The sequence below is a fragment of the Chelonia mydas genome, chromosome 2, assembly GCF_015237465.2.
Source record: "Chelonia mydas isolate rCheMyd1 chromosome 2, rCheMyd1.pri.v2, whole genome shotgun sequence".
Classification (NCBI taxonomy): domain Eukaryota; kingdom Metazoa; phylum Chordata; order Testudines; family Cheloniidae; genus Chelonia; species Chelonia mydas.
In genome coordinates, this window is record NC_057850.1 from 206,593,594 (window position 1) to 206,612,541 (window position 18,948).

Genomic DNA, 18,948 nt, shown 5'->3' on the forward strand with positions numbered 1-18,948 from the left:
GAAAAAAAAGTTGTTCACACAAATGGGTTGTCTGTATTACAGACAATATATCACTCATGCTCCACTCAGAATTTTGGATACAGCAAGTGAAGCACAAATACACAATTCAACACAAATTTAATCTCTTCCTTATATGAAAAAAAAGTAAAAAAGCTACAATTCCTCACTAAACATAACAGTATGTCAGCTCTTCTGTTTTAAACTATTTTTTCAAGAGGTTTGAAATTTGCCTGGAAAAAAGCTAACTTCAAGGCAGTTATCCCACAAGTATCCTATATATTAATTTGAGGAGAATCAGAGGCAAACTAGATCTTTTTACAATAATTAACAAGCTTCATAACCTATTTAAAAGTCAGATCTGATAATCTGCTGTTACTCTAGCATTTTCTCTCTTTTTGGCCAAGAGTATGAACTATGATCAGTTTTTAACTGGGCAAATCAGAATCCTCAGGCCTGCAGATAATGCGTCTCCCAGGACTGCTATCATAGTATAAATGCAAAATCAATGTAAAACTAAACATAAAGAGAGGGAAATAAATATGGTACACTGAACAAATAGAAATTAAGCTTGCACAAATTATTGGTCAATCCAGCCGGGTAGCAAATAATATGATTAAAAGGAGAGGTTTTTTTTTTAATCTGTTATAGGTGAAGCCAAAATTACAGCTAGATTAAAAACAAAAATATTTACCTTAAATTAAGAAAGGTTTATTTTTCCCTTTCAGTCCTAAAAAGAGAAGTTATTTTATGACAAGGTCACCTCAAGACCAATATTAAACTTTTAAATTTAGTTTCCACCCATATATTGATAGACATAAAAAAAGAAAATATTCAGATTCAAATAAAGGTAAGTGTGGCAAATTAAAATAAAGAATATGAAAGACTAAGCAGCTTGAAAGTCAGACATTTTTATATAAAGGTACAAAAACAGAAACAGTTTTCAGATCTGACCAGAATTTATTAGGAAACAAAGCATTAAGACTACTCTGATCAGAAAGAGTGAATAGCTACACAACAGTTCCTTAAATGAAGATTTTTGTGTACTTTAAAATGGATTAGTCTAAGAAAGTATGTAAACAGAGCGGGGAAGTTATCTGCGCTTGCACATAGCTGTAGAAAAAATAAGTATTTCCTATATACTTGTATATCTTGAAATAGGGCAACTATTTCTTTCTAAAACATAGATTTATATTGTTGAACTGTTTTAACACTTCTATATTTTAGCATGGAAGAGGCAAGCCACATTTATATTAAGTTATATTCACATTTACTGCAGCTTCTGCAGAGCATTGGTAGAAACCATCATCTATATATATTGCTTTTACTGATTTATTCACTTCACAAACATAGTAAAATTTCATTTAAAGCAAAATACCCATTTGTACAAATACTTTAATAGCAACAGCTGTGATTGAACATGCACTCAATTAACTGATCTAAAACAGGGAGCTGAATGATATAAAGGAACTTGCTTACACGCAGTGTCCCAAAATGTTTTTCTCGTTTACTAGTATGTTACAAGGAACAACTCTTTCAAACTTAGTGTATGATTTTACTTTTTAAATACAGTTTTTTTTTCAGTAATGCTATTTGAAAACAAGTGCAATTAAAAAAAGAATAAAAATGTCTGTTTTGGCCATGAGTCAATAAGAAATAAGCTGTTGGGGGAAAAAAGCAGCTAATTAGACCCTTATTAAAGTAGCTAATGTATGCATCTTTATGCAATAGATAAATGTAAAAGTTAATGATTTCCTCTAGGCTGAAAGTCATTTCAGTTTAAAGTAATCTTTCAGTGAAGCAGGTACAGCCCTGGGCCCAATCCTATCTATACTTGGGTAATGTAATTAGCTTTACTCATGCAACTAAGAGTTTTCAAAATTAGGCCCTATTTTAAGAGGTAATTTTTTGTCTTTTTAAGATGTGGCAGTAATTTCTGACTTGTGTGTTTGTTTGGAGTTAAATGAATAAGTGCCATAAAATATAATCAGACTTTTGACAGAATAAAAATATTAAGAAAAATTGTTTTTTAAATATTCCCAAACAGGATAACATGATTATACATAATCTACTGTCATGCCCTTTGTTGAAATGTCCCAGGCACCTTGTCAGAGACATCCACATTCAGAAACACCACTCCAGGAATGTTACATTTTAGTGGGGTCCAGGATCTGATGTGTAAGACTTCATACAGAGTTGAAGTAATAAAATGTGCTTTATTAGTTAAAAATCACAGTACCAACTGTGAAATACTCTACTGCAGAGAGTGAATAGTAACCTACAAGCCCATCCAAATGGGGACAACCAGTCAGGGGCAGTGCACCCAGCACAATGTGCCTTTCTGCACAGACTCCCACCACAAGTCCTAAGCAGCACAGCAAAGCACTGCACTATGACCAATAAGACATTTAAAAAGCTGCATTTGTCATTTAACTACTTTTAACAATTATTTTAGCTGGTGGGGGGCTTTGTAGCCATCGCTAGGGAACTGCCATCTTAAATGCCTCCTAGTCTAGATCAGGTAAACCAGCCACAATAAAACCTAAAGTTATTTCTTCTTTCTTTCTTCCTTCCTTCCTCCCTCCCGTCCCCAAGCCCTCATTCTGCCTTTTAATCACCATCCTTATACAACTGGGTCATCAGTGCCTGTTAACAACAGGTTTCAGAGCGACAGCCGTGTTACTCTGTATCAGTAAAAAGAAGGAGGAGTACTTGTGGCACCTTAGAGACCAACAAATTTACTTGGGCAAAAGCTTTCATGGGCTAAAGCACACTTCATCAGATGCATGCAGTGGAAAATACAGTAGGGAGATTATATCTATATATAGATATAAATGATATATATATATATAGATATATATATATATATATATATATATATATACACACACACACACACACCCACCACATTTTTTCCATGTTCTCTGTATAGATCTTCCTACTGTATTTTCCACTGGATGCATCTGCTTTTGCCCACGAAAATTTATGCCCAAATAAATTTTAGTCGCTATGGTGCCACAAGTACTCCTCATTCTTTTTGGTCACAACAGGACTCCGAACACAGCTAACTACAGACTTCCCTGTTGGGGGGGAGGGGAGAGAGAGGAGTCTCAAAAGGGACCTCCTAGATCCCCACAAGTCGCGCGCACGCCCAGCGCTGCTGCTGGGGCTCCCAACCCAAAGCCGCCGACAGACAAGAAAAGCCCCCGCGAAAGGGCACCAAGCACTGCAGCAAACAGCCCCCTGCCTCTGGGGCCGCGTCCCCGGGCAAAACCCAAACAGCGCCCTGGACGAACAAGGCAAACCCGTAGCTGCCGAGGCCCACGTGGAGCGAAGCGCAGAGCCCCGGGGCTCTGGGGGGGCCGGGGGCTGCGGCAGGAAGCAGAGGCGGGGGCTGCGGACACCCACCCGGCGCTGGGCAAGCGGGGAGCCGCTGCAGAGCGGACACTCCGGCTAGAGGGAGAGGAGGCTGGGGGCGCAGAGCGCAGCCAGGGGCCGGTTTGGGTGAGCCGCTGACCGCCCCGCAACGACCAGTACCGAAGCCGGCCCGGCAGCTCACCCCACCCCACCCCACCCAGCGCCCCAGCTCGACTCTTACATTTTCTGCACGGGTTTCCGCCGCTTGCGATTGGCGTAAGTGATATTGGGGTTCATCTTGCTGCTGCTGCCGCCGCCGCGGCTCCCCGTCCCGCAGCCGTTGCAACACCCCGGCGAGCCCGCTCGGCACCGCAGCTGCCCGGCCCTGCCCGTCTGCAGCGCGGCTCCCCCGGCCGAGAGAGGGCGGGGAGCCCAGGTGATCAGCGCCGGCGACACCCACCAACGCCTCTGTGCCCCCGGAAACAGGGGCGGGGGCGGCCGGGGCTTTCCAGCTCCCGCTGCCGGCAGCGGCGGCTTCTCCTGCCTGGGAAGGTCGGGGCCTGGCCACCGCACCCCGAGGCTGCTGCCGCTGCTGGCGGCTGCGACGATCCCTCTGTCCCAGTGCGGCCGCCGCGGGCCGGGCAAACGTCTGTCGCAGCTCACCGCCCCCGGCCGCTGCGGTCTCAGAGCCAGCCAGCCAGCCTCCCACTGCTCTCCCCGCCCCGCGGGGGAGGCTCCGCCGGCTGCCTACGTGAGGGGGCGGCGTGCGCCGCCATGTTGGGTAGGTCACGCCCGGCGACAGGCCGCCGGGACCGAGGTTGCTGAGGCCCGCCGCCAGCCCCACGGACGGAGCAGGAGCAGCAGGCCGGCCCGCCGAGACGGGGGAGGTGGGAGACGCAGGCCCCGACGCCCGGCAGAATAGCTACCGCGGTCAACGAGAACAACAAGGGAAGGCACAGAAATCAGGGCATTTCCCGTCCAGACAGGCACCGGCGCTGCCTGGGTGCAAGGGGAGAGCTGTGCGCCCCGCATCGCCGCTCCTCACCCCCGCCTACATTAACTCGGGGGCCGCCCGCCGCTGGGACAGCAGGTGTGAGCCCACCGCAGGGAGGAAGGAGCAGGGTGCTGGTGAGGCCTGGACCTGCCCTGAGTGGAGGAGGAGGAGTGTGGGGGCAGCTCATGCCCTTCCCTACAACCAACCCGTGACTGCACCTATGAAATTCTGCAAGATAAGAGCCCAGGATATGGTTACGGTCTTGCTAAGGGGGAAAGCCATTACATTTTAAAGGAAAAACAAAATTACAAGCGACGTGGGCTGCTAACGTGCTGCTAAGTCCCGCTGTTCAGTCAGAATCATCATGCATTTTGACTAGGGCAGTCAACCAATTAAAAATAATCATGATTGTGAGATTAAAAATATCATGATTAATTGCCGTTTTGGCCTCACTGTTAATAATAGAATACAATTTATTTACATATTTTGGTTGTTTTTACATTTTTCAAATAGATTAATTTCAACTGCAACACAGTAATATAAAGTGTACAGTGCTCACTTTATATTATTATTTTAGTACAGGTATTTGCACTGTAAAAAGATAAACAAAAGAAACAGTATTTTTCAATTCACCTCATACAAGTACTGTAGTGCAGTCTCTTTAGTGTGAAAATAATTCTACATTTATAAGTTGCACTATTATTTTTACATAAACTGCACTCAAAAATAAAACAATGTAAAACTTTAGAGCCTACAAGTCCACTCACTCCTACTTCTTATTCTGCCAATCACTAAGACAAACATGTTTGTTTATATTTATGAGAGATAATGCTGCCTGCTTCTTATTTACAATGTCATCTGAAAATGAGAACAGGCGTTCCCATGGCACTTTTGTATCCAGCATGGACGGTATTTACATGCGAAAAATGCTAAACGTTCGTATGCCCTTTCATGCTTCAACCACCATTCCAGAGGAGATGCTTCCATGCTGATGACAGGTTCTGTTCAATAATGTGCCAAAGCAGTGCGGGACTGATACACATACATTTTCATCATCTGAATTAGATTCCACCAACAGAAGGTTGTTTTTCTTTTTTGGGGGTTAGGGTTCTGTAGTTTCTGCATCGGAGTGTTGCTCTTTTAAGACGTCTGACAGCATGTTCCACACCTCGTCCCTCTCAGATTCTGGAAGGCACTTCAGATTCTTAAACCTTGGGTCGAGTGCTGTACCTATCTTTAGAAATCTCACATTCACCTTCTTTGCATTTTGTCACATCTGCAGTGAAACTGTTCTTAAGCTGTAGCTCATGAAAGCTTATGCTCAAATAAATTGGTTAGTCTCTAAGATGCCACAAGTACTCCTTTTCTTTTTGCAAATACAGACTAACACGGCTGCTACCCTGAAACCTGTTCTTAAATTGAACAACATATGCTGAGTCGTCATCGGAGACTGCCATAGCACAAAATGTATGGCAGAATGTGAGTAAAACCACAAAGCCAGAGATATACAATCCTCCCCCAAGGAGTTCAGTCACAAATTTAATTATCACTTTTTTTTTTTAACAAGTGTCATCAGCATGGAAATATGTCCTCTGGAAGGGTGGCTGAAGCATGAAGAGATATACAAATGTTTAGCATATCTGGCATGTAAATACCTTGCAGCTCTGGCTACAAAACTGCCATGCGAATGCCTGTTCTTCCTTTCAGGTGACATTGTAAATAAGAAGTGGGCAGCATTATCTCCTGTAAATTTGAACAAACTTCTTTATCTTAGCAATTAGCTGAAAAAGAAGTAGGACTGAGTGGACTTGTAAGCTGTAAAGTTTTACATTGTTTTGTTTTTGAGTGTAGTTATGTAACAAAAAAATCTACATTTGTAAATTCCACTTTCATGAGAAAGAAATTACTACTAGATTACTATAGTACTTGTATGAAGTGAATTGAAAAATACTGTTTCTTTTGTTTATCTTTTTACTGTGCAAATATTTGCAATAAAAATAATATAAAGTGAGCACTATACACTTTGTATTCTATGTTGTAATTCAAATTGAATGTAGAAAAGCATCCAAAATATTTATAAATTACAATTGGTATTGTATTATTGTTTAACAGTGTGTTTAAAACTGATTAACTGCAATAATTTTTTAATCAAGTTAGTTTCTTTTCAATTAATCACTTGAGTAACTGCAATTAATTGAGAGCCCTAACTTTGATCATTTTTTCTTCCCTCCTCATTTTCATCTTTTCTACAGCTCAGCAAGGTTCTTCTCCTCCTAGGTAACAATACAGTTTGTGTCAGAACTCTGAGGCAGGGGCAGAAATCTCCCAACGTAAAACAAAATATATACAAGTCTTTGCTGAAACAAAAGCCCTGCTGACCTGTAGGGAGAGAGAAGAGGAGTCCAGTCTTCCTCCCATTGAAATCACCTGCAAATTTCTCAGTAGTTTCAGTGGAAGTATGACTGGGCCCCAAGGAGGGAAATGAGTCAAAGAGAAGCACATTTTCCCTTTTAGCACCTTGGAGGGAAATTTTCTTTGCCTTTGGATTTCCCCAGCACTATTCATCTTGGAGTTCTCTACTTCAGCTACAAGGAGTGAGAAGCTGAGGCAATGTCTTTTTTTGTGTGTGTGCTGGATAAATGGCTTAAATCTGACTACAAGAACCAGCCAGAGTGTAAGGGGCAAAAACGGCCAGTAACAACAACTGCATATTCACTAGATGGTTATTAAAAACAATACAAGATTATGCAAATCCTTCTGTTTGGATTGGCTGATAGATGTAATTAGCTATAGTACAGGTATTAATATGCTGTGTAATTACTGAGAAATAATGATACAATGATTATGCTAATCAGACAGCCAGAACCAATCAATGCATGGAATTCCATAACTGCAAGACTGCACAGTTATGTTTCAGTAATCCTACAGCTTCCCTGTAGCTGATTGTTGGTACAATATTTGTTCAGTATTGACAGTATGAAGAAAAGGAGTACTTGTGGCACCTTAGAGACTAACCAATTTATTTGAGCATAAACTTTCGTGAGCTACAGCTCACTTCATCGGATGCATACTGTGGAAAATGTAGAAGATCTTTTTATACACACAAAGCATGAAAAAATACCTCCCCCCACATGGCTGTTACTCTGAAAATTGACAGTTTACTTACTCCTGTACAAAACAGAGGAGAAAATATAGACCTCGTACTGATGAAATTGCGATCTAAATAGCACAAAACACACTCTCCTGCTGGTAATAGCTTATCTAAAGTGATCACTCTCCTTACAATGTGTATGATAATCAAGTTGGGCCATTTCCAGCACAAATCCAGGTTTTCTCACCCCCTCCCCCCCCCCACACACAAACCCACTCTCCTGCTGGTAATAGCTTATCTAAAGTGACCACTCTCCTTACAATGTGTATGATAATCAAGGTGGGCCATTTCCAGCACAAATCCAGGGTTTAACAAGAACGTCGGGGGGGGGAGGGGGGGGGGTTGGGAAAAAACAAGGGGAAATAGGTTACCTTGCATAATGACTTAGCCACTCCCAGTCTCTATTCAAGCCTAAGTTAATTGTATCCAATTTGCAAATGAATTCCAATTCAACAGTTTCTCGCTGGAGTCTGGATTTGAAGTTTTTTTGTTGTAATATCGCAACTTTCATGTCTGTAATCGCGTGACCAGAGAGATTGAAGTGTTCTCCGACTGGTTTATGAATGTTATAGTTCTTGACATCTGATTTGTGTCCATTTATTCTTTTACGTAGAGACTGTCCAGCTTGACCAATGTACATGGCAGAGGGGCATTGCTGGCACATGATGGCATATATCACATTGGTGGATGTGCAGGTGAACGAGCCTCTGATAGTGTGGCTGATGTTATTAGGCCCTGTGATGGTGTCCCCTGAATAGATATGTGGGCACAATTGGCAACGGGCTTTGTTGCAAGGATAGGTTCCTGGGTTAGTGGTTCTGTTGTGTGGTATGTGGTTGCTGGTGAGTATTTGCTTCAGGTTGGGGGGCTGTCTGTAGGCAAGGACTGGCCTGTCTCCCAAGATTCGGGAGAGTGTTGGGTCATTCTTCAGGATAGGTTGTAGATCCTTAATAATGCGTTGGAGGGGTTTAGATTAGCTGTTATCAGCAGGAGAGTGGGGTGGGGGGGAGGTATTTTTTCATGCTTTGTGTGTATAAAAAGATCTTCTACACTTTCCACAGTATGCATCCGATGAAGTGAGCTGTAGCTCACGAAAGCTTATGCTCAAATAAATTGGTTAGTCTCTAAGGTGCCACAAGTACTCCTTTTCTTTTTGCGAATACAGACTAACATGGCTGTTACTCTGAAAATTGACAGTATGCTTACTCCTGTACAAAACAGAGGAGAAAATATAGACCTCGTACTGATGAAATTGCGATCTAAATAGCACAAAACACACGAGGCAATTATCAGTCTTTTTTGGTGGCTCAATTGTTTACCTCTCAATCTATGTCTGAGGCAAAATATAGTGAAGCCACTATATTGATTTGACTGCTAAAATAAAATGAAAAAGAGGCAGCAAATTCCAAAGTAAGTTATAAAATTATGTTTAGAAAAAAATATATGTATATGGCAAATAAAGCTTGCAGAAACTTAAGTTTAAATGAAGTATAACAGAAGAAAAAGTGTTTCCTGAGCATAAGTTTGTTCTCATCTCCATTAGTTTTGTCATATTCCTAGCCAAACAGACCTATTTCTCCACTCAAATTGATTGCCATGTCCATGATAGCTGTTTCCTATTTACCACCTTCTACTTCCTCCTCAGACCCATTCACCCATGTCTCTCTCCGCACAAGATCTTCCCAAGATTTTTCAATGAAAAGATCAACAAGATGCACTATAAACTCCTTCTTTCCTCATCTCCCACCTCTTATACCCCTTCCTCTTTCACCCTGTGACCAAAACTGAGGTATCTTACCCGTTGTTGTCCTTTAAACCCTCTATCTATCATGAGCCCCCCATTCCTTTCAGCCTACTCAACTCCCATATCCCCCTTACAGCCTTCTCCCTCCTTAACCTTTCATTATTATCTAACTCCTTCCCCTCTAAATACAAGCATACTGTGATCTCCCCCATCCACAAAATAAATTCCTTGACCCAACCTACCTCTCAGACTACCACTTTGTCTTCATTCTCCTCTTCAACACTAAGCTGTGGTTACAATCATTGCCTTGAACTCCCTTCTTCCAACTCTTCCCTTGATCTCTTCCAGTCTGTTTTCCACACCCACTCCATTTAAACTGCTTTCACCAAAAAGTCTCTAAGAACTGCTTCTCAGCTAGGTCCCAAGGTCTGTACTCCATCCATGCCTTTCTTGACCTCTTCGCTACCTTTGACACTGTCAATCACCCCCTCCTTGTCATCCTTCATCCTAGTCTTCTGCAATTCTGTTTTCTCCTGGTTCACCTGCATCTGACTGTTCCTTCTTCATCTCTTTGAGTGAATCCTCCTCTCCCACTGTTTGTAACGGTATCACAGAGTTGTGCCCTGCACCCCTACTTTTATCATTCTTATTTTTTTTCTTTTTGGGTGATCTCATGTACTCATATGGTATCAGCTGCCATGTCCATGTAGACAACTCTCAAATCTATACTCGTGCCTCTTTCCATCCAATCTGGCATCTCAGCCTCTCTGACATTGCCTGGGTGTTTAACAATCAATTTAAGCTTAAAATGTCCAAAGTCAAACTTCTTATCATCCCTCCAAAACCCTGTCTACTGTGCTTTCTCTGTCACCATCAGTATCACCACCATTCTCCATGTTACTCAAACCTGCAACTGACTCATCTGTAACCTTTGTCCTACTTATTCAAGCCACATTCAAATATCTGTTTCTTCCAGCTAGCATAATGCAAGCTATAGAAATTAATCCATTTTAGCCACGGTGGGGAGAACTAAGCACATAGGAAACTGGTAGCGGAGAGAGGTGTAAGGTGAATTTAAGCCACCGTTGTGCTCCCCGTATGCTGGGGCTATCTTGGGACATATCTGACTTATGTTCTATTCTCCATGGAACCTGAGAAACAGAGAATTTCTATAGTGTGGTGTGCTCTGGTCACTCCCTTGACACACACCCAACTCAAGGAGCAGGGATATGGGCTGGGAGCAGGGCCAGGCCAGAACCTTTATGCCACTTCTGCACTAGCCAGGGAGGTCCTTTGTTCAAGGAGGATTGTCAAGAGCCATTTACAAACACTTTTAGTTCCTTTTATGCTCCCAAACACTGTAAAAGGCCCTTAATGTAACCGAGAGCCAGGCCCAGAAGCCCTAAGCTTATTGAGTCATCTGGGATGTGGAAAGAACCTTTAATTTTAAAAATTAAAAAGGAAAAAGATGTGTATCTAAAGATAGAAAGATTTCTCTAAGTGAAGGAACAAACAAGTTTACTGATGTGTCTACTACACTGTACTGTGTTGCTCTATGACTGTTTCTCTTATAGAATCTCTTATAATAGTTATTAGATTGCAAAATAAGCAACTTTTGTGTAAGTTATATAGTCACGAATTTTTAAGATAATCACACTTCTGTGGGCACAGGAGAAAAGCAGTTCCCATATGCCAATATTTAAAATAATGTCTGTTGTCTTCAAAACTAAGGGCTTGTCTTCATTACCGCAGTAAGTCAACCTAAATTATGTGATTCCAGCTACATAAATAATGTAGCTGGAGTCAACATAGCTTAGGTCGACTTACCCCAGTGTCTTCACTGTGCTGCATCGACGGGAGATGCTCTCTGGTCGACTTCCCTTACACTTCTCGGAGAGCTGGAATACCAGGGTCGACCGGAGAGCACTCTGCCGTCGATTTAGCAGATCTTCACTAGACCCGCTAAATCGACCCCTGCTGCATTGAATGCAGCAGCGTGGATCTCCCCAGTAGAGAAGACAAGCCCTAAGTAGCATACTTATGGAGAGGAGAGGTATGGGGTAAGAGGATGGGAGAGCGCGACGGGATGTATAAATCCTCAGTAGTGCTGAAGGAATTAAATACTGGGCCCAGATAACCCCGCCCCTGCAGATGCGCAGAGCATGTGTCAGTTGGAGAGGAACCTTAAAAGTGAGCAACTCAGAAGGGAAGGAAGACAGATCTGTCCTGAGGACTCCTGAACAAGGGGGCTGAAGACACCTTATTGGGAGGAAGATAACTGCCTTAGTTGTCTGTGGAAACCAGAAGCATTTGATCACAACAGTAAAATCATTAGGCCTATCAACAAATAATGAGCAACATATGATTCGGGCGCTGCTGTACCAAAAACCTGTACAACAAGATACATCAGTAATGGCAATTATTTTTTCTTTGTGCTTTAAAAATACTGCTGAATTACTTTGACTAAAAAGGCTTTCTTGCCAAGTAGGCTTCTAACTTTGACAAAATGTGTCTTAGAGAGTTTAACACAAGCTTACATTTATGATGTCCCACTAGTGGGCTGCAGTTTCCTTTCTGCTCTCATTAAGAGGCAAGTGTATAACACACAGCAAGATTAATTATATAAAAATAATTATCTAAATTAGAAATGACAAAGTAGTTAATATCCTGGTGTTTCATTTCTGTAACAACAAACCTGAGCTAATTTAACTAATTATAGTATAGGTTCATGAATTTTAACCTGACCATGATTACCATTTTAGTAAAATTTTGTTAATCGAAGTATCACAAACTGCAGGTAATGTATGAATGACAAACATTGTCTGTTTTCTACTGGACTTCATATGAAGCCAAACAAGTAAATATCCAAAGTGAGAATATGGGGAAAATGACAATATAGATATAGAGACACAAGTCAGATGAGCTAATATCTCTGATTGCACCAACTTCTGTTGGTGAGAGAAACAAGCTTTAAATAGTAAGCTTGAAAGTCCTGGGGCCGGTTTTGTTCAATATCTTCATAAATGATCTGGAGGATGGTGTGGATTGCACTCTCAGCAAATTTGCGGATGATACTAAACTGGGAGGAGTGGTAGATACGCTGGAGGGGAGGGATAGGATACAGAAGGACCTAGACAAATTGGAGGATTGGGCCAAAAGAAATCTGATGAGGTTCAATAAGGATAAGTGCAGGGTCCTGCACTTAGGACGGAAGAACCCAATGCACCGCTACAGACTAGGGACCGAATGGCTAGGCAGCAGTTCTGCGGAAAAGGACCTAGGGGTGACAGTGGACGAGAAGCTGGATATGAGTCAGCAGTGTGCCCTTGTTGCCAAGAAGGCCAATGGCATTTTGGGATGTATAAGTAGGGGCATAGCGAGCAGATCGAGGGACGTGATCGTTCCCCTCTATTCGACACTGGTGAGGCCTCATCTGGAGTACTGTGTCCAGTTTTGGGCCCCACACTACAAGAAGGATGTGGATAAATTGGAAAGAGTCCAGCGAAGGGCAACAAAAATGATTAGGGGTCTAGAGCACATGACTTATGAGGAGAGGCTGAGGGAGCTGGGATTGTTTAGTCTGCAGAAGAGAAGAATGAGGGGGGATTTGATAGCTGCTTTCAACTACCTGAAAGGGGGTTCCAAAGAGGATGGCTCTAGACTGTTCTCAATGGTAGCAGATGACAGAACGAGGAGTAATGGTCTCAAGTTGCAATGGGGGAGGTTTAGATTGGATATTAGGAAAAACTTTTTCACTAAGAGGGTGGTGAAACACTGGAATGCGTTACCTAGGGAGGTGGTAGAATCTCCTTCCTTAGAGGTTTTTAAGGTCAGGCTTGACAAAGCCCTGGCTGGGATGATTTAACTGGGACTTGGTCCTGCTTTGAGCAGGGGGTTGGACTAGATGACCTTCTGGGGTCCCTTCCAACCCTGATATTCTATGATTCTATGATTCTATGAACAGAAGATGGTCCAGTAAAAGATATTACCTCACCTACCTTGTCTGCCTGATATCCTGGGGAAAACATGGCTACAACACTGCATACTGTATAGATGTAATATAAAGATGTAATCCATAAGGACCAGCCCTAAAACCTAACTAAACAGTTACAAACATTGGTATTTTATAATATGGTAAGTGTACTCAGTGTGTTACCTACCTGAGAGGAGTGCCAAGAAAGAGTGACTTGAAGAAGATGAATTGAGGAAACAGCCTGCTTAGGAACAGAGAAAAACAATTCTCAGGTATCAGAGTCACCATGGAGTCAAGTCCATGGATCCTTCAGTTCTGAATAACTATTTTGTTTAAAGGCAGGTGTGACTGGAACTTTTGAAGATGATAACTGGGACTCTAGAAGAGAAGATACCCTTTAGATAGTAAACTTTTTGGGGTGGGGACCTTCTTTTGTGTATGTGTAGTACCTTGTACAATAGGGCTACTCTCTGGCATGGATGGTGGGTACTGTGATCCATGGTGCCTGGGATAGCCCTCACTGAAAATGCCAAGGTCAGGGCAGGCTGAAAAAGGAAAAGCAGATTCTCCCAAAAGTGGTGGTTAGCACTGAAGTTAGACTCACCAATCAATCACAAACTATGCTCCTGATTTCCCACACTGGTTATTAAGAAGCTAAAATAGGAATCACACACACCATCTATTGCATTCCAGTTCTCTGGCTCCCAGTCAGAACATAGGTCCAATACAGTGAGAAGTTATTTAAAAATTCTGCTCACTATACAAAATATTCTTCTGACCCCAAAGGGCCAGCCACATTATCAGATCAATATTAGTTTGGATCTTATCCAAAATAGCATGCAGCCAGCCAATCCTTTAGTATTTAAAAATAAAGGTTTATTAGAAAAGAAAAGAGTAAGGAGAGAGTTGTTCAATGGTAAAGCAATCAGATACATGCATAAGACTTCACAGAGCATATATCAGGTTCTTAGCAATGTTGGTGAGTGTGCTAGCTTGACAGTCCCTCTGGAACACATCCAAAGCATGGATGGGTCATTCAGTCCTTTGTTCAGAGCTTCAGTTTGCAGAGAAGTTATTTCAGAGTTGAGGAGCAGGATTGAAGACAAAATGGAGGTGATGCAGCTGCCCTTCAGTGATGTTTCCCTGTGGTGTTATCTGGACCAGTGATTTGCTAGGTCACTCCAATCCTTGACTCTGGGAGCCAGCCTTAACCTGCTCTGCTGTGAGAACCCCCACTCCTGTGCTGTTCATGCACAGCCTCTGGCATGTAAGCTGCTTGGACTGTGCAACCAAATGACACTAGCCAATATCTCCGGTCTCAGACACAACCCTAGGAACCTCCGTCTCGCAGTGTCCAGTTATGCCCATTGGATGCTGCAAGCTTATATGAGTTCGTCAATTTAACAAAGAAATTGATATGTACCAGGCTTGTTATCCCAAGGGGAGTCCCTGACATGCTTCAAACCAAATGCACTGCTTCAGGTAAAATAAACAAACAGATTTATTAACAACAAAGATAGATTTTAAGTGATTATAAGTCAAAGCATAACAAGTCAGATTTGGTCAGATAAAAGCAAAATGCATTCTAAGATGATCTTAACACTTTCAATGCCCTTACAAACTTAGATGCTTCTTACCACAGGCTGGCTGGTTGCCCTTCAGCCAGGCTCTCCCCTTTGATCAGCGCTTCAGTCTCTTGTGGTGATGCCTGTAGATGGAGGTGGAAGAGAGAGGAAGAGCATGGTAAATGTCTCTCCCTTTTATCATGTTCTTTCTTCCCTTTTGGCTTTGCCCCCCCCCCTTCAGAGTCAGGTGAGCATTACCTCATCTCAGTCCCAAACTGACCAAAGGAAGGGGGTGACTCACTCAAGAGTCCAACAGATCCTTTGTTGTTGCCTAGGCCAGTGTCCTTTGTTCCTGTCAGGCTGGGCTGGGTTTGTCGCATACATGCCCTGAAGAGGTGTGAACTGCCCCTCTGCTCTTGGGGAGCTTTTGCTTGGGTTTGCTTTAAGCCATGAGGACACATTTTCAGCCTCATAACTATACACATGAAATTACAACCTACAATATTACTATAACAATGATTACTATAACATTACCATAACAACAATGCTCAGTACATCATGAGCCTTCTGAAGACACCTGACATGACAAACTTTGCATTAGATCCCACACAATCATATTATAAGAATGAACATGGGGATATAGGGTGTTCCCATGAGGTACAGAACGTCACACCTCCCCCATTAGTTAACTGCAAGAGAGTTAGTCACTGACTAGCTCAAAGGCAGTTTGTGTTATAGTTCTCTTGGCATCCAGCCATTAAGGCCATGAGGCAGTGTGCCTTGGTTCCCCATTCACACAGGGCAAACCAGGGTTTTTTTATGGTTTCTCTGCTGTGATAATCTTTAAACCTGTTTACAGGTATTAATTGAAAAGTAGCATTATCATAAGGTTAAACATCCATGTCAAAATTCTTATCCACAAAACTTTACATTAATACCAAAATTTTTATCACAGGTGGGTGTATCTTTATAATACCACATCCTCTGTTCAGATAGTGTAGTTTGAGGTTAGTTTGTTCATTACCCATCGTGTCCTTTGACTCTCTCCCATGTAATCAGTCACTGGCTGCCTTCTAATCCACATATCTCTACAGCAGAGGAATTTTCAACTGCCCAGCTGCAGCTAAGATGATTTTCCTGATTCTTTGCACCACTGGACAATGAGTTGTACTGGTTTCAATGTGGACTCTCAATGTTTATTTGAGAAGTGTGATTTCAAGAATTAGCTGTACGGTAGAAATTAGATACAAACGTTTAAGAGAGGATTTAATATATAGTGAAGCAGATAACCAGACTATTTTGTTGCTTGCTAATTCAAATTATCTTTAATCTCGGGGTCAGTGTCCAGACTAACGTGTACTAATCAATTAGTGAAGTTAGTGTCTCCTTTTCTATCATTTTCTGAAGGTTTCTGTAGCAGTCTATGTATTCAAAATAGAATAAAGAGTCCAGTCTATCATTTAGTAATCCATATAATTTCACCACTAGTGAAATTTCCAAAGTATAGTAATGTATATCGTAAAGTAGACCATAAACTCCATAATGAGCTAATCGCATTCCAGGCCTCTAAAGTTGACCTGAAAAAAAGAAAAGAAATGTTTTGTCTTTTAAAAAATTTCTATAGGATATATAAAGAAAAACTGAAAACACACTCTGAGAACCATCTGTTTATTAAAGCTTTTGTTCCATAATCAAAGTGTTTATATATTGTGGGGTGTGGGGTGGAATAACTAAAAGAGACTTAAGATTGAAAATGTGCTAGCATCCAGCTAATACATCAACGCAATTTCTACACTTTTTCAAAAAAATCCAAATATTAGAATGTCTGGAAATGAACAGTTAAGAGAGTCAGTCCGTTCTGTAATTAATTACTATATTGCATCATTCAGTCTTACTCTACCTCATTCTCAGACTCCATGCAGTGTTTTTGCTAACAATTAAATTACAGCGTAGGAAAAAAGATGGGGAAAAAAGTGGAGGAGGTTTTTTGTTTTCTTTTTCTGTTCTTTTTTTTGTCACTGGGTATCTTTGAGAATGAGTCTAAAAGAACCCTGAGGTTATGCTCCTCTTTCTTTGAAAACCAGAGGCCAGGTACTCTGAGCAGGGAGGTCACCGCTCCTGTGAGATTGTCATACTTCCTCTCTCTATTCAAGGTCAATGCTGTTTTCTGAAGATTGAGTGTGAGCCTCCTATTTTTCATCTGGTCTCCTAATTCCTTCTAGACTAGAAAATCAAGAAGACAATATTATCCATGCTAAATGAGAAGATGATGTAGATCTAGGAGTCATAGGTATATTAACAACACTGTAGCCCATAGTGTTTTACCCAATGGCCTTATAAATATGTGGAACTACAAATAATGAGTCTGTTCATCATATTTTTCTTTATGCTGCTGATAGAGCTCTATGAATTCAGTATCTTCTGTCCTGAAATTTTAGCCACAGATAACAGATTCAGCAAGATCTTTAGTTCAAAGACAAACTGAAGAAAACAGATTATTTTAACAGTTCAGGTGGATGCCACCGTATTCCTGCTATAAGTGACAATCTCCTTTCAGATAATTGGGCATAGATCTGTGATCACTTCTATCTCAACATTATGACTTACAAAATAGTTAATATATGCAATAACCAAAGATCTCACTAGATAGGCCCACCTTCAACTTTCTCTTCTTAGGATGTATCAGTGTGATAAAGTGAATATGTTGCCCAAATGGTTGCCTTTATGCGAGTCTATAACTTATATACAATATAGAGCATTATTTTCTATTGTGATCTTTTGTGACAATTTGGCAGCATACGCAGACAAGGAAGTAGTGGGGCACCTTCATGGCTGCTTTTGACCCGTAGACTGAGACCTCTCTCATCTTTTCTCAAAAATGCACTGTCATTCAGTTACTGCAATATATTAATCCTGATAATTTTCCCCAAGGATGCTCATAAATTCATGTAAAAACACAATCATGAGAAATTTCTCAAAAACACATAACAGTAAGGAACTTTATCAGCATTTAAATGTATCATACCTGCTTTTATTATGGATTCGCTGTTAGGATTCTCCTGTGAGGGAGAATAGTTTTTAACATACCTGAAGTTCTTCAAAAAGTTGCATTCAAGGGATGGAAGTTGAAAGGAGTGACTTTGTGAGAGAAAGATTCCCCACCATTGAGTAGGGGCAAGAAGTAACTAGGATCATGTGCATTGTAACATTCCAAACTATCCCAATAACTACAGTCTGGAATTCAGCCTTAAAATTCATTTTGTCATGCAAGAGGTTTCCTGCCCTCAAGGATGGATTACATTGAATAACAGTGAGTTTGTGTGTATATAAATAGATAAAAGGTCAAAGCCTTCATGCAACTGGATAGAAATTTCAGACCCTAGGACTTCAAAGTATACATTTACCTCCGGAAGTTAATGAGACAGTCATAGACCTTCAGAGGACAAACCCTTGACTGCTAGAGGTACCCAGAAAGCAACTGGGAAAGAGAAACCAGGAGCACCTTTAGGGAGGGATCTACCTTTTGACTAGCTGGCTGAAAGACAGATGACCTTTTCACATGGCTATGGAAGCTTGTCAGGGAGAGGCTGATAAAAAGCTGGGGAGTCTGCCAGAAGGAAAAGAGTTCCTATCTGCTGTAGCTGTGGCAAGGTGGGACCCTGATGGAAGAAAATAGTGACCAGGAGCTGGACCCATAAAGCCAGGATAAATTACACTCAAGGGTGGATTAAGGTTTTGTGGGGCCCCTCCCCATCCCTTCCACCTGCAGCCCCCCTCCCCGTTCCCTCCCAGTGCTCCCATGCCCTGACCCCACTCCATGGCAGGAGCACTGGGCAAGCGGGCAGCTGGAGCAAGGCAAGCCCCTGTGCCACAACCCTGCTCGCCGGCAGGAGCACTGGGGGGGGGGGCGGAGTAGGTTGGAGCGCTGGAGCACCTATTTTTCTGGGGCCTTCCAATTGACTCAGGCCCTGGGCATGGAACCCGTTGGCCCAGTGGCTACTCTGCCACTGATTACACTCTCAAGTGTATAACAGCACTTATATACTCTCAAGTGTATAACAGCAGTATTATCTCTATGTCCATGCTGTTGGTAACACCAATAAAGTGTCTGTGTTTGTTGGCTAAACATCTTGTGTCCTGGATTCTTTGAACCAAGACCCGTGAACC

At 42.0% G+C, this 18,948-nt stretch overlaps 1 protein-coding gene across 1 annotated transcript in view; it reads right to left on the reverse strand.

Annotated features, from left to right (window-relative positions):
• Positions 1 to 11,337, reverse strand: part of AHR (aryl hydrocarbon receptor) — a 98,281-nt gene extending 86,944 nt beyond the window's left edge. Inside the window, exon 1 of the mRNA XM_037890581.2 lies at positions 3,596 to 11,337. Within this exon, the coding sequence (XP_037746509.1) occupies positions 3,596 to 3,651 (56 nt within the window). The 5' untranslated portion in view covers positions 3,652 to 11,337. The remainder of the gene's footprint in view (positions 1 to 3,595) is intronic.
• Positions 11,338 to 18,948: the final 7,611 nt, after the last annotated feature.